The sequence below is a fragment of the Spermophilus citellus genome (genome assembly GCF_964194105.1).
Source record: "Spermophilus citellus genome assembly, chromosome: 14".
Taxonomy (NCBI): Eukaryota; Metazoa; Chordata; class Mammalia; order Rodentia; family Sciuridae; genus Spermophilus; species Spermophilus citellus.
In genome coordinates this window covers 87,957,688-87,974,066 of record NC_138194.1, presented here as the reverse complement: position 1 = coordinate 87,974,066, position 16,379 = coordinate 87,957,688, and the positions used below count along the sequence as shown (strand labels likewise).

The 16,379-nt window shown below is 42.8% G+C and overlaps 1 protein-coding gene across 2 annotated transcripts; it reads right to left on the bottom strand.

Moving 5' to 3' along the window:
* Nucleotides 1–5,506: 5,506 nt before the first annotated feature.
* On the bottom strand, nucleotides 5,507–9,011 carry LOC308633106 (eIF5-mimic protein 2-like). Of its 2 annotated transcripts, XM_081265625.1 has the most exons (2): nucleotides 8,689–8,912; nucleotides 5,507–8,599 (listed from the first exon to the last, which is right to left on the bottom strand). In XM_081265625.1, exons 1-2 carry the CDS (start codon nucleotides 8,770–8,772, stop codon nucleotides 7,676–7,678), a joined length of 1,008 nt encoding a protein of 335 aa, XP_081121751.1. In that variant the 5' UTR covers nucleotides 8,773–8,912; the 3' UTR covers nucleotides 5,507–7,675. The 2 variants fall into 2 exon arrangements, with proteins under 2 accessions (XP_081121751.1, XP_081121750.1); XM_081265624.1 differs by having other exon boundaries at nucleotides 5,507–9,011.
* Nucleotides 9,012–16,379: the final 7,368 nt, after the last annotated feature.

Here is a 16,379-nt window from a genome sequence, read left to right as displayed (position 1 = left end):
AGGGGGGCTCTCGAACAGAAGTGGTGGGGAGCAGATCAGCAGGAGGGGAGTTTGGGGAAAGCTTCATGGAGAGCTTGCCTGGGATGATGGGGAAGCTTTTGACGCAGGGAGATACGGGTCTAGAGGATTGGAGAAGCGGCACCAGGAAAGGCCTGGGGAGAAGGCAGCCATTGTCCTCAGAAGCTGCTGAGAAAGGCTGTGCTCTGCAGGTGTGAACAGTTACCCTGGGGAAAAAGGCACACAAGCCAAGAAGCCTTGGAAAATGCCAGAGTCTAACTAAATATTAGCCTATCACAGGCTCCGAGAAGGCCCTTCCTCTAAAGGCAAACTGACATTTATTTAATTTTATTAAACAAGCAAACAAATTTATATAAGTAGAAGAGACCTTTTTTTTTTTTTAACTTGGCACGAATATTTCCTAAAAGCTTTCCTGTAAGATTAGCTAGGAAAATATTGATATACGTGGCAGAAAGGTTTGAGGCTCTATAAATGCTACCTAACAATGATGATTCTGCTAAGCCTAATAAAAGAAAAAAATTACTTTTGGCTGGAACACAAGGAACGTAAGTGTAGTTTTGAAAACTAATGTTGTTAAGGCCAACTAGGATCAGACTGAGAACAGCTTTGAATGCTTACATGTAGTAACTCTCCAGAGAAACAACAAACTCTGTGTGTGTGTGTGTGTGTGTGTGTGTGTGTGTGCGCGCGCGTGCATGTAAGCGTGTTCAATATATTGTTATATGCATGTATCTGATTCACATGATTATGGAGTCTGAGAGGTCCCTTGATCTACTGTCTGCAGCTGGAGATCCAAGACTGCTGTTGATGTAGTTTGAAGGGCTGAGAGCCGGAGATCCCAGGGTGCAGATCCCAATTGTGTACAAAGGCCTGGAGCACTGAGGCAGGAGAAGGCAGATGTACTGCTCTACAATCAGGCAGAGTGAGTCCAGCCCTCACTTGTTCTGTTTAAAGGATTGGGGATAAGGGCCACCTGCTTCCTCAGTCTACTGATTCAGATGCTAATCTCTTCCAGAAACACCTCACAAACACATCCAGAAATGGTGTCTAATTAGATAATTTGGGCATCCTGTGACAAGATGACACATAAAATCAACACCCACACCAGGCTGAGGTGTTCAGATTTTATTTGGTAGACAGAATAATGCCTGTTACTGTCACACATGTGAAATACAACCTGCATAGTTCTTTTTTTTCCATGATCACTTATTGTTAAGAAAATAAATACTTGGATTAGACTTTCTGGAACTTAAAGATCAATACCCTTCACTATGACTGTGTTTGGAGTCTGTAAGAAATGGCTTAGGATTCAGTCATGAATTCAGATGAATGTTTGCTTAAACCAATTGATCAATATACTAGTTAACTAAAGTAATTATGGCTGAAGCAAGAATTGAGGACAGGCAATTGGTGTAGGTAGGTGATTAGGGAAGGTAAAAGCTGATTTGGGTCTGGGAAGATGGAGACTGCCTCTGGGGGATTGAAATGCTAACATCTCCACCCTTTAGCAAGTTTACCTGCCTATGCTGTTCCTCCCAGAAGGCTGTTAATGAAGCACTCTGGGCTCCCTTCCCACTTGCTCATCCCCCCCCCCCCCCCCCCCCCCCCTGCCAATCCCCTGGCCAAAGGCAGTATGGGGAGAGATAAGGGCAAAGGACAGCATGAGAACAAAGAGGATCTAAAATTTATAAAAGGGGCAGGACATTCCCACTTCTTTTGATACCAACTCTGGGTCCCGTTCTCTGTGGAGAAATCTGTCTATTATTTTTTAAATAAAACTTGGTTTCTATGCCTGTGGATATGGGACTTGTGACAGTTGTCCTGCCTTGGCATTTCTCCAATATTCAAACTTCAACATCTGTGGATATGGAACTCGTGACAGTTGTATTACTGCCACGATTTTGATGCTCAAGTGAAATTCAGACTGATCAAAAGAAGTGGTAGTTTAAAGGGAACCCCACCCATGCATGGAAGGAGAGCAAGCCTTTAAATCTGTCAAGAACACACTTTTGAATCAAATCATATCTAGGGGTATTAGTGTGTAAAAGTCAGGATAATCCATGATCTCATACACATACATATGTACATGGATATTCATACACGTGAATACACATATTTCTTATTTGCACAGTTTACTACAGTTCTTCTCCGTTAGGAGGCTTTCTGCGTCGTCCCTCCAGCAACTCAGGGATTCATCCACCTTGTGTTTATCAGATGGCTTCAAGTCTGGCTGGTGTCTTCAGCAGGCAGATGAGAAAATGAAACACAAGGAAAGCAAACTGCTCTGGTCGCTTTGGTCTGGAAGAACCCATAACTTTTTCTTGCCTTCCATTGGCTACAACCAATCCCATGGCCTCCTCCAGATGCAGAGTGTTGGAACATTATTAACCATGTTTCCAGGAAGAGAAGACTGGTTTGCTGGGCATGAGGTGTCTCTGATTATTACTGTACTACTCAGACTGACATACTGGCCCAGAAGCCGGAAAGGGTTTGAGGTGCAGAATTCTTTATCCCGAATTCTATTGCTCATCCAGAAAGAAATTAAAAAGAAATGATCCTCAAAGCCTTTGCTCCTTTATACACCAAAAATATTTTGAAAAATTATATACCCCTTTACATATTTCTTAAATGGACATAATTCTTTTCTTCATAAATTTAAATAGCTTCAAAGGATGAAACTTCTAACGTATCATAAATATTGAACATTTTAATATAAAATAGCACATCACTCTTTTAAATGAATCTAGTGGCATATAGAAGTCATTTGACATCCAATATCGTCTAATTAAAGAAAATAATATGAATAGGCTTTTATTTAGTAGTAGGAAATGCTACATCATATTTTTTCATGTTAAATATCATATTTCTATTCTATTCCTATTACAAAATCTTCTTATTGCAATGCCACATTTTAATGCTTATTTTAAAGGTGTTTTTAAGAGGTGTTTATTGATGACCTATGAAATAGTTCTGCAAAAGAAAATATGCTTAAAAATCGCAATGATTTTTTTAGCATGACTCTGATGCTCAAAGTTTCAAAACAAATATCTTTTGATTGAGTTATCATTACATTATCAGTTCCCAATTGATCAAAATAATGTATGTGCAGATACTGTACATTTTCCATATTACCACGGAAGTAAAAGACTATTAGAAATGCTTTTATTAATGATAAACATGGGGTGGGGGTGACTTTTCTTCATTCATGGAGGCTCTGCAGCTACCAGCGTTTTGAGGTGTCTCTTTGGTGCCTTGCGCTGGTTGCATCTTTATATGGCTGAGAAGTGTCTTATTTTGCTGAATGGATAAAGAACAGGAGGGGCTGGAGAGGAGAATGGGCTTGCTGCTTAAGGTGCTTTCTCGCACAGATCAATCTTAGGAAAGAATACCCATTGATAATTGTGGATCTGGAACTTGTTTTCTCTAAAACTATTTCATTCATGCCCACGTATGTCAGGAAGGTCTTTGCAACCAGTTAGCCCGGTTTGAAGACTGCTGGTGTCTGGAAAAGATACCACCTTTGGATCCAGATGCTTCCTTTTGCTCATAGTTTGGCTGGATTCTCCTCAATAAGTTACTTAACCTTAAGATACTTGGTCTACTATTTCAAAAAACTTTGGGGCCTGCCTAGCCACCCACATTTTGATTCCCAGGTATCCTCCTGGGCTGGGTGTGATTGTCAAACTGGGCTGCATTTGTTACTGACTGTATCCACTGGTATCTTTCCCAAGCCATTAGATCCTGCAGCAGTCTCCTCTCCCTTTTTCAAACAGATTCATGAAATTAATCTTTGACCTTTGTGACAACTGGAAAGTAACATAGATGAAATGAATGAAACTTTCTGGCAATCCTTTTTTATCTATTTTTTTTTCTTTTTTGGCTTGATTAGATACTTGGTTTCCACAGCTTGCATGACTAATTCTGTGCTTCAATGACTCTCTCATAACCTTAGCATGTAAAGACGGAAAAATTCCCCCCATATTTTCAGGAGACATTTATTACAGACTGTTTTATACGTCTGGTCAGAATGGGCTAACTGATGTTTCACAAGAACAGAATTTGGCAGGAAGCCTGGCCTCCTTTAGTCCCCCTCTTGCCAAAAATCACTCTAGAGCCAGCTTGCAGGCTGCATGAAGTCCCACTTGAGGCTGAGTTGAGAAATGGCTGGGGTGAGAGTAACCCTTTCACCTACAACCGGAAACAAGATCCTCATGGAGTTGGAAGATCCTTCCCCACCGGAGCTGCAGGAAACGCAGGGGAAAGCTTAGTGGTTCTTTCTCTCTGGAAAGAGAATGATGATACGATCCATGGAAGACTGGGAAGCGCAGAGAAACCAGGCCATGTCCATCCTCTTGCTGGGAAGGATTGTCCAGGAATATGGCCACTGCCCTTCTCCATCATGCCTCCCAAGGTCCCCCATTTTACCTGGCCCCACTGGGCTCCCAGCACGGCATCACTTCCTTCCCCCTTCAGTGTGGCCATTTGCTCATCACCTGAAGGGTCAGCCCCGCTCTGCCGCCCAGGGAAACTACTGACAAGAGGCAGGAGGTCCATAAGCCACAAAAGGGGTTTAAACACGGGTGTGTTAGGATCAGATTTCGTTTTCGATTTACTGCTCTGGCTGCAGCTGTGGGGGGCTCTGGTTACGCTGGGGTGATAAAGTTGTTATTCTGCTGCGGAAACACAATGAGTTTTACATGTGTGTGCCTGTGTTCTGTGGTGAACCCTGACAGCCCCTGGGGTGCCGCGGAAGGCTGCTGTTATCATCTTTTGTTGGAGATGGACAAACCAGGCTGAGTTTCTGAAAACCGCTATTTATGAGAGGGTGTTCCCTGAGCCAGCTTGGTAGGCACTGGGCTCTGGACTCAGACGGTCCAGGGACTGGTCACTGGCACTCAGTCTACTGTCTGATCTTAGGCCAGTTTCTGAACTTCTCCCAGCTTGTTCTTATCTGTGAACCTAGGAGGGCACTAGTGTCCATTACACAGGATTATTGACAAATAAGTGTCTGGTCCATGTAATTATTACATTGTCTGTTTCCTTTTCTGAATCAGGGCTGAAGACAGAATGCAGAAGGCTCAGGTCTGAGGAAGACAAGAACTGGGAGGTGGGCATGGAGAGGTGGGGGTGAAAGGTATAAAGTGCCATGTTGGATGGACAGAGATTATGCAGTTTTTTTTATCTATGATATTAAAATTTATTGGGGATGCTACTAGGAAAAAAATAAATTTCTTGGGGGAAACGCAGAAGAAACACTGAACCAGAGGTTACTCTCTTAAATGTGCATTTTTCCCTCACCACCATCATAATCATGTTAAAAAACCCCGTGGCCGTTTTGGTATCTGGAATGAATATTTATGGGAACAAAAAGAATTTCTAGGACAATAATCTTAGAGGAAGACTAAGAAATTTATCAGCTCTAAACACACATTTAATTATAGCATCCAAGTGGAAACTTATGCTTAGAAACTGACACCAAACTAGGAAAATCAACTTAACATTTATCCAATCATAAAATTAAAAGTACAAGTTTAACATCTTTATTAAGAATTACATATTTGAGGCCATAGGTTGGCACTGGCAGCTGAGTTTTAAAATTCAAAATGAAAATCTGCAATTGTTTTATAAAGCATTCCCTTTCTTCATATCATACTCACAGATGACTTATCCATTTACTAAATACTGTAGTAAGTAAACACTATTGTGTCATTATGAAGAAAAAAACTATGATCAAAGATCATAATGTAGTTCTGGAAGACTACACACTCTTTCACTATACACAATATATAATAGAACAGGGTACACTTTGTACAGCAACAACATGCAATGATTTGGTCGTAAAATTGTCAATGTAGTTTCAGCTACATCATAATTCTGTGTAAGTGTTTACAATTTGGGAGTTTTAAGGATGAAAGGAGGAATTATTTAATGCTTATACAGTAAAGACATCTCTAAACACACAACATACAGTACACTACTAGGTATTAAAATGAAATTTATAAACAAAGAAAAAGGCTAATCTATAAAACCTAAGTGTAAGGATGGACTTTATTAAAAAAAAAAGTATTTTGCGGACTACAAATTACAAAGTAAAAGCAGATCACTATGTAGAAATCTAGTGAATACATTTTGCCTGCACATGAAAACTTTATCCAAGTTATTCATTTAACAAAATCACCCCATTCCCACAATGTTATCTGTTATGATGCTCTTCTTAAGGTCACTATAACTTTATTTCAAATTATATATTACACGTTATTCCCTCAAGATGAATGTTTAAATACCAACTTCTTGGCTAATAAGAATGGCACCTTCAAAAGGGGTAATTTCCACTCAATCTCTGGTGGCATTATTCCAGGCTAGTTTCTTTCAATTAAAAAATCCTTCAAAACATTCACTTATAACACAATGCCTTTCCACCCAAAAATGTTGTAATATTTTCCCCTTAATGACTACATACACGGATGGGCAGCAGCAAGAAAATAAAAAGATGAAAAATTAAAAGGCAGCCATTAAAATAAATGGATTAATCACACAGAAGAAATATTTGGCTCATGGCAATTAAGAGTTGGCAACTAGGGTACATTAACAGCCAGATGCTTGAGTCATTACTGAATGTACGAAGAGAATGAAGCCAGTCCAGCACGACCAAGTGAGAATATACAATTATTGTACTTCATTCTTTGGAACAAATGCTCTAAGCCAAAAGGAAATATAAGTTAAATTCAGATCCCCAATTAGAATATGCTGACTCTTAACCTTCTCAACAATTTTATGGGGTCTATAACAGTCATTTCCTCTATTCACACTTTTTTAGAAGTCCTTTCACATCAAACTAAGGGTATTCTGAGCCCAAAATAAGACTTCTATGGTACATTTGAAAATGTTCATATGAAAAGAGTACCCATTTGTTTTGCCTAGAAAGATACAAACTAAATGCAGAAGTTTCTCTCAATGGGAAAAAGCTCAATTTTCTTCTTCCCACCATCTCTGACATATGAGATTCCTCAAACTTCAAGTTTGTTCTCCATAGCTTCACTAATGATGAAAGACAGAAAGCAAACAATTGAACTTAAGGACATCTGGGATTAAAAATACAAGTAAATGTTAACATGCAAGCAATGGTCCAAATACTCAGGATCATGTTAATGAGTTCAATTACTGTGTAAGAGACTTTCATTAATGAATAGGGCTCTAGGCATACCAAATTATCACACAAACCATTGCCTTTTGAGACTTTGGATACTTTTACAGTTTAATTTGCAAACAGAATTTTTATAACAAATTATTTTTAACCAAATCATATCTTGAAAACTGTATATATATAGAAAACCCAGGGAATAAAGTGAACTGTTCATTGTGGAAGGCCTTAAATTACATTATTACAGTAGAAAATACAGGAGGTAGAAGATAACTGAAAAGACTAATGCAACATTAGATTCAAATCTATAGCTCCTGTAGCTACTTAAAACATGGTTTTAGAAACTAAACCCAACATTTCCAGTAACCATAGAAACAGTTAAAATAAAATTTGCCATGAAAGCCCTTATATCATGCTTGATATAGGGAGGTAGGAAGATGTAAGAACCAGGACACATGAGACATGACAATTTATCTACAACTCCTGTTTGCTTTACTGAGGATGTAGTTTCAAAATTCAGTCACCTTCTTCAGCTTCAGACTCCGATTCTTCTTCAGCATTTTTGAGCCATTCAACAAACTTTTTCATTTGTTCAAGGAAGACACTTTTCCCCTTTGCAACATGTGCATCTTTATACCACTTCAGAATCGGCTCTTCACTCAGAACTTCAGCTTTATAAAAAAGCACCACTATTTTCTGGAAGGCTTTCATGAAATGAATGTTGTCATAACAATATTTCTGAATCTTCAGTAACAGAGTCAGCTCAGACTGACCTTGAGTAGTAAAGGCAGCAAGTAGAGGGCTGTATTGCTTCAAGTGCTTGATGGCTTGCTCTGCTACAAGCTCCTCTTTTTTGTTCCACTCCACAGTGCTCATTACACTTGACCAGACTATCCCAATGACAACTGGTTCTGGAATGTTGTTTCTTTTCATCTCTTCCTTGATATATAAAATTATATCCTTAAATGGATCGCCACGGGACATCTGTTCTTGAAATTCTTTCTGGAGCTCCTTGCGAGCTCCTATGGTCTGTTGATTCCGAACATACTCTGAAAGCTCTTTCAAGCCTGCCTCAGTAAAATACTTTGTGAAGTGTTCAACGCTTTGCTTGTTGGCAGGAAAAAGTTCCATCAGTCTGTTATCCATGCTGACTTTCCGAAGACTTGCAGCTACTGCATTGATGTCATTTTCATTTATCCATGATTTAAAGAGTTTTACAGCAAAAGCTGCTGAAACTCCTTCTTTAACCAAATTCTCATTATAAAGGCTATTAAGAATGGATGCATTAAGTGTTCCATTAGCCAGAAGAACACCAGTCAACATAGCCAGCTTGTTCCTCTCCGACTCTGAAAAACCCTTTAAGAACAGCAGCAGCTTTTTTACTTCATCTTCAAAACCTTTCTCCAGGTATTTGTAGCGCCTGATTAACTTGTTAAAAACCCGAGCAAATGCTTGCATGGTCTCTAGGTCTTCTTGTGCTGCAAACACGCAGACATGTGTACGCATCATGTCATCTGCCAGTGTACCACCTGGGGCCAGCATTCCACCAGCCACCAGAATGTCAAAGAGTGTTTCTGCATATCGGCGATAGTCAAGTTTTGCTCCAGAAGCATCAAGAAACTTAGCTACTGCTTCCAAATCAGTACCAGTTTCAGTTAAGCCTTGAATAATACAGTCTTGAAACTGAGTAGGGTCAAACCTCTCTTTTTCATCTCTTTTTCTGGTTTTAAAACGCTGGCCTGATAGCGTTGGCTTTTGCTGCTTTTGATTATTCATAAAAGACACCCGAAATTAAGGCGAAGAGAAAAGAGCCAGAAATCCCTGATGTGGTGGCAACTGCAGCGGTGTCTCCTCTGCGACCGGAACTAACGCCAGATTATGCAGTTTTGATTGAGAATGAGTCTGGTTCTATTTGCCTTGATTCTAGCTCAAACATCCCAACTGGTGGCCCAAGTTTGGTAATGCATGAAAAACTTTTTTTTTTTTTTTTTTTTAGGTTCTCAGGATTAGTTGAATCTCAGTAATAATGGTTAGTTTCTTCAGGTGGGTATACTAGCCAGTGTTTCCCAGAAAAATAGAATTGAGGGGGGGGGGGAGGGAGAGAGGCAGGTGGAGGGTATATACAGAGAAAGAGAGGGAGAGGGTGATTGAGATTCATTATTTCAAGGGACTGGCTCACATGATTGTAGAAGAAAAATTCAAAATCTGCAGGGTTGGCAGACAGGCTGCAGACCCAGGAAAGAGTTACAATCTGAGTCTAATGAGAGTCTGCTGGCAGAACTCCCTTACATGGTGGAGATCAGTGTTTGTTTAACTGACTGGACAAGGCCCACCTGCATTAGGATGGTAATCTGCTTCTCTCAAAGTTCACTAATTTGAATGTTCAGCTCATCCAACAAACACCTTCACAGAAGCAGTAGAATAATATTTGACCAAATATCTGGGCACCACGACCTGGGGAAAGGGACACATACAATTAACCATCCCAGGGGGCATTCAGGAGAGCAGACTGCAACCTGATTGTCTTACACCTGACCCCCGCCGTTGACTCAGGCATGTTTTGAGGTTGTGGTCCTTACTCTAGCATCCCTCTTCGTGATTCTTCTGAGATTCCATCATCAGACCCAGTGTATGATAAAGGTGATCTTGCGTCTCCGGTCATGGGCGGGCTGGAGGACATCTGTCATCTGCAAGGCATGCTGGGATCTTTGGTTTGGATGGATGTGCTGTAACTCATATCAGCTTAAGGGAGAGGTATGTTGAGACGTGACATCATGGCCCTGGGATGGAGGGGAAGCCCATGACAACACCTGGGTGCTGGGAAACCTAACTGACAGGAGCACCTGCCCCAGAGGACAAAGACGGGACTGAACCCGCAGTGTCCCAAGAATGTGGCAAGCTCCTGGGTGTGTGGGCAGGTGTGTTCAGACAGGGGGGTCCACTCAGTGATTGAGGCACCCCTCGAGAGGGGAAGCCAGGATGTCGGTCACAGCTTCTGGCTCTGAGAAATCAGTTTCTTCACAGCAGGCTCTGGGCAGGGGCAGCCCGAGCTGTGCTGGGTGTAGGTTTCCACGCCCAAAACTCGGGTTTAGAGAAGAGTTGAACTTCAGTGGAAACTGACAAGGGACCTGGGCCCAGGAAAGGGCCAGAGCATATGTCAGGAGCCAGACTGAAGTCTTCTGTGGCTTAGAGGCCACACGGTGAGCCCCAGGTCATCCCAGTGAGATTGGTTCCAGTTTATAGGCAGCAAGACTTATCAGAGCTTCTCTGCTGTGGCCGAGGCTGCTGCCCTGGTCTGGGCTGACAGGGGATGGAGGTAAGGGCTGATAGAGACAGATGCCATTGCTGACTGTGACATGCAGGCAAGAAGGCCCTCTTGTCCCCAGGTGGGGGCATGGCTGGGAAGGGCATGAGATCCTTGGGCAATGGCACATTTCTCCATGAGATGGCGCTCTGAGTTCACTTTGCATGTGGTTGTGGTTTTGCTTTGATGAAAAAAATGCATACTGTAAATTATACTGTTTTAGAGTTCTTAGAAATTCGACTTGTCTGTCCTAATTTACAGAGCAGATTTCATGCACTTTCACAATTCTTAGGGTATCACATTTCTGATAGCTATTTTTTTCCTCCTGGGATGTTCCAACTGGGGGAGGTAGGGAGAGTGTGATTATCTCTTGCTCCAGCATTGCTGGATCCCAGCCCTCCCCAGCAGCTCACACTCTAGCTGGAATTGAAGGTCCCTCTACTTCTCTGATACAAGGTACCTTCAGACGGGCTATGCTAAAGACATAAACAATATGGTATAATTGGTTGAGGGAGGAAAAGACCAATTCTGTCTGGGAGATTCTTGAGAAAAGGTTGGTGCATCAATAGACCATGCAGAAGGTTAATTTTTAAGGTGGAAAATACTTTTTCTGAAGACTGAGTGGTAAAGGCATCCCAAACAACCCAGATCTCCCTATGAGAACATTGCTCAGGGCAGACCTTTTCCCAAGAGCTGTGTGAGATGAAGACCTCTCTGTGAGTCTGAGCCTAATGAACAATATATGGGATGGAGGACACAAGCTTACAACATCCAGAAAGCACCCCAACTCCTGGAGGGGGAAGGGCCAGGGAAATACAAAAGCTGGGCTCTGGGAATTGGGAGGAACACACTCTTTTGAAGCTTTTTCAGGCAGACTTTAATAAGAGGCAGTAGGAATGCACATTCTGGGAATCAGCAATTAATAGCACATCTGCATCCATACATGATGGTTTAGGAAGCAGAATCACAGTGTAGGAATTTTTGATGTTTCTGTTTAACAGATGAGGAAGCAGACGCTGAGCAAAGGGATGTGAGTTAATTTAAGTTCACGTAAATAGTGGCCCAATTTCTAGTGAAAGAATGAGTCTGAAAGAACTGATCTCTTTTTAGCCACTTGTGAAATTTGCATCTTTCTTTCTTCAGTGAACCTTGACTAAACATCTACCCTGGGCAGATTCTAGGAATCTGATGGTTCCTGACACAGTTCCTGATATCTGGGAGCTTGCAGTCTAATGAGTGATTCTCAATTGGGGTGATTTTGCCCATAGGAAATGTTGGCCGATGTTTGGAAAGGGTTTTGGTTGCAATGGCTGGGAGGTGGGTGTCACTGTCACCTAGTGGGTATAGACAAGGATGCTCCTAAACATTCTACAACGCGCAGGACAATAAAGGGCAATCTGGCTGCTGTAGTGAGTTTGGGCTGGTATGACAGAGTGCCGTAGACTAGGTGGCTTAAACCACAAACATTGACTTCTCATAGCTCCGGAGGCCAGGAAGTCAGGATGTCAACATCTGTGGGGTCTGGTGAAGGCCACTTCCTGACTTATAGACCTTCATCCTCTCCCTGTATCAACACATGGCAGAGAGAGGAAGAGCTCTTGTCCCTTCATCTCCCTGTAAGAGCACTAGTCCTGATGGGCTCCATCTTCATGACCTCAACTAGACTTAATGACTTCACAAAAGTCTTACCTCCAAATATTCACCCCATTGGGGGTTAGGGATTTTGGAGGAACAGACATGCAGTATATAACACTGGCTCAAACTGTCAAAAATATGGCAATGAAGATACTCTGATCTAGCTCCTCATTCAGTCTATAAACTTTTTGGAGTGCCTGCAATGGATCAGGTACAGTCTGAGCACAGAGGATGTGTTTGTGAACAAGAAAGAAATGTCCACTCTTTTACTGTCACTTTGCCTCTTGGTGTGGGGTAGAGTTGGGGGGAGGCTGACTTGAACATTATTACCAAGCCAATGAATTAGTAACGGGGACAATATCAGGCCTGCTCTGTAGGAGGTTCAGATGTGTTGGTACAGTTATGTGAAACTGGGTGGTGGTGGCTTTAAGTTGGTGGATCTTTCTGAAGAGCTGATAATTAAGATTAATTTGAGCAGCACAAAGCCTTCCAATGAAAAGTGTGTTGGGTGGAAGGAATGTGAAAAGTGCAATGGGTTGTGGGGCAGGGGAGAAGGGCTGGCATGTTCAAGGGACAGAAAGAAGGCCGGGGTGATGGAGATGAAGTAGCAAGAGCAGTAGGGACTATAGCCATTAGAGCCTTGTTAGCCCAGATAAGGAGCCTGCACTTTGTTCAAGGTCTTGCATGTGGCTGTTCTCACAGTAAACACGATAGGAGTCATGAAGAAAATAGAGTCTTGGAGAATGGGGGCAGCTGTGGATCTTTAAGTTAAAGGCCTTTCCAGTTTGAGGAGCCTAAACACACAAGCTGCTAGTGGGGCTGCCTGCACCCCATAAGGGTCAGTCACACACCCCTTAATCAGAGTGTGAGGATGAGGCCCTGAGTCGTGAGGAAGCAGGAGAGCCCCAGGGAGGAATTTGGAATTAGATATGGATTTCCCATCGATTTCAAAGCGGGTGCAGACTGGGAGAATTGCCCAGTTGTTCTTCTCCCACATAAAGGGATTTGAAACCCCAGATGGGGTCTGCAGAATGACAGTGGCGTGCATGTTGCCACTGGGGACAGACAGAACTCTGTGCCAGAGTTTCCAGAGGGGGAAAAGGAACTTCAGGAATTTTCCCTTTGGAAAGAGTTCACTAGAGCCTGGGGGGATCCTGGGGACTTTCAACTCCCTTGGTGTTGGCTGGAGACACTACTCCCGTGTTACGGGAACCCCTGCCTTCTGTGTCAAAGGGGCCTGGTTGCTCGTCTTGTCCTTTGGGGCTCTCATCTTGTCTCTGAGAGAGAGGGTTTGACAATGTCACTTTAAGGGTCCTCCATGACCCAGGAGCAAGGTGGTAGAAGCTCCTGAGGCATTAAGGATGTGACATTTGCTTATAAAAGTATCGAGGATGTGTCTCCGATTTTTTCTCTAAATAAGAGCATGTGAAAAAAGGTGGTTCAAGTTGAGTTCCATTGGAATGTCCTGAAGGGTCAGACTTGGTGCTCTGCTGCCAGCCTTTTCTCGCTGTGTGCCCAGATACCAGGCATTTATCAGACATTTATTAAGCAACTTGCATTGGTCTAGTTTTTTGAGGGGCTGGGCCTTGGGAGGAGACATAGACACGAAACCAGTACTTGATTTCTGTGTGTGTGTGTGTGAGTCTGTGTGTCTGTGATGTGAATAAGAACAGAAGAGCTGGCAGGGAGTTGCTCATTAAATGAATAAAGAAACGAATGAATGAGGAAACAAACAGATGGACTCTCCCCTCGGATGTGTTCGTGTCAAATGCTCCTAGAATGCAGCTCTGTCCCTTAGAATGCCGGCTATGCATGGCAGGGCTTTTGGTTTGTATTGTTCAAAGCAGCCTCCCCAGGGCCCAGAGTAATACCTGACACACAGCAGGCTCTCCATCAGCATCTACTGAACAAGTGAGTAAATAACCTTCAGGAAATAAGTTGACCTCTCTGGGTCCCAGTCATGTCTTTGACAAATATGTACTAGGTCTTATGCTGGGTACTGAGGTTGCAGAGATGGTTAAACTAAAAGCCCTGCCCTCCAAGGTCCTGCATAGGCAGGTGAGCAAATAATCAGCATGAATTTGGATGCTCTCCATGGTCCAGGAGGGCAAAGGGATGATGAGCACCCAGAGGCTATGAGCTTGCAGCCAGGGTGGTGGCCAGGTAGAAAGGGCTGGGGAGTCCTGTGATTGTGAAGGTGCACAGACTCAAGGAGCCTGGTTACGGTGGTTCAGCGTGGCTGGACTGGGTGCTGGCGTGTGTTTTGCGGGTAATAGGAAAAGAGGATAACGAGGTGGGTAGCAGTCGGACCCTGGAGGGTCTTCAGTGCCTGTGGACTGTTGTGGACATAGTGACAATCCATTTAGTCAGGGGAAGTGTCAAGATGAAGCTTAATTTGGGAAAGAGTCTCCTTTATTACCTTAAACTTCAGGTTAGATTCCCGCTCTCTTTGCACATATGCAGGTTAATCACTTAAGAAGTGTGATACAAGGTGATTGCCCTACATTCACCTAACCTATCTGGTTTCCCTTTAAGACTGAAGACACCAGCATTAGAGTAACTAAGTCATTTTCAAGGCTGGTAGGGACATTTATTTGCCAGCTCTTACGATGTCCTGTTCCAGAACCCCTGAAGTGGCAGCTAGCCATCTCTACTCATTGCCCTACACCTTCCAGGAACAGTGGAGTCTTGCAGACAGATCACCCCATGATGAGACTGGCCCCCTAAGCGAGAACAATCATCTCATGGGAACCAAATTGCCCCCTTCAAGGATCACAGGTCTGATGGATATACATCATGAGCAGTGAGTGTTAGCTTTTTGTTGCTGTGACCAAAATACTCAACAAGAACAACTTCGAGTAGGAAAAGTTTATTTGGGGCTCACAGTTTTAGAGGTTCAGTCCATGGCCAGCTGGCTCCATTGCTGTGGGCCAGAAGTGAGGCAGAACATCATGGTGGCCGGAAGGGCATGGCCGAGGAAGACTGCTTACCTCATGGCAGCCAGGAAGGACAGGGGCGGGCAGGGCGGGGACAAACTATAAGCCCCAATGGCACCCTGCCCCCAGTGATGTATTTCCTGCAGCCACACATTACCTGCCTCCAGTTAACAGCCACTAAGTAGTCCTTTCAAATTATTAATCCATCAATAATCTAATTATTTCAGATCTCACAATCTAATTATTTCACTTCTGAACATTCTTGCATTGTCTCATACAAGATTTTGGGGGGCGTGTCATATCCAAACCAAAGCAAACTTTGTAAATACCAGAACTTTATTTCTCATGGTTCTTTATAAACATCATAACTTTATTTCTCATGGTTCTGCAAGCTAGGAACTGCAAAGTCAAGGCACCAAAAGATTTGGTGTCTGCTGAGGGCCTCTTTCTCATAGATAGAACCTTCTTGCTGTGTCCTCACCTGGTAGAAGAGGCAAGAAAGCTCCCCTGAACTACTTTAATAAAGACAAAATTTCCGTTCACAAGGAAGGATCCCTGTGATTTAATCATATCCCAAAGGACCTAGTTCTTAGTACTGTCACATTGTGTACTAGCTTTCACCCTTTGAATTTAGGGAGGGAAATGAACATTCAGACCACGGAAGTGATAGATTTTACTAGTATTTTTAATTCTATAAGACCCATGTTTTCCACACTTGATGCACACTATTGACCTTGCCCTTGGCCAGGTGACATGCTGTGCCTTTGGCTGTGAGTAGATGTCTTTAAGTGTATTAGTGCAGTGTGAGAACAGCAGTCTCCAGATTGTGGCTGCTTCTGAAGCCTGGACCCTGGCATGGGATGATATAAGAGCTGAGCTGAGCTGAGACTGGCTGAGCCTGTTCAAATATAACTAAGTCCAGCAGAGCCCAGTCAGTCTCATCTGAAATGTCATGAGCAAGAGCTAAACACGTGCTTTGGAAGACCCTGAAGATGTACCGTTGTTTTCTTATGCAGCATAACCTAGTAAGAGCTGACTACTACAAGAAGCTGTGCAGCCAAGTTCATTGGCCTATGAATACTCGGTGTGTACTTCTAGGTAATCGGGTAAAATACCCTTATCATTTAAACCACTGTGAGTTAGGCTTTTCTGTTACTTGAAGACAAAGTCATCTAGCCCAGATATCTAGCTGTACATGACTAACTTTTCCCAGGTGTAGCTCCCTGAACATTCTAGGCCTTTGTTAGAATGGTTTCCATTCTCTAGAGACCCTCTACTTCACCTGGCAAGCTTTATCTATCCTTGTCAACTCACATCAATGCTACCTTATATGTAAAATGTTTTT

What these genes read in the sequence shown, in the direction of transcription:
- LOC308633106 (XM_081265624.1), bottom strand. Translation starts at nt 8,935, where the DNA reads ATGAATAATCAAAAGCAGCAAAAGCCAACGCTATCAGGCCAGCGTTTT.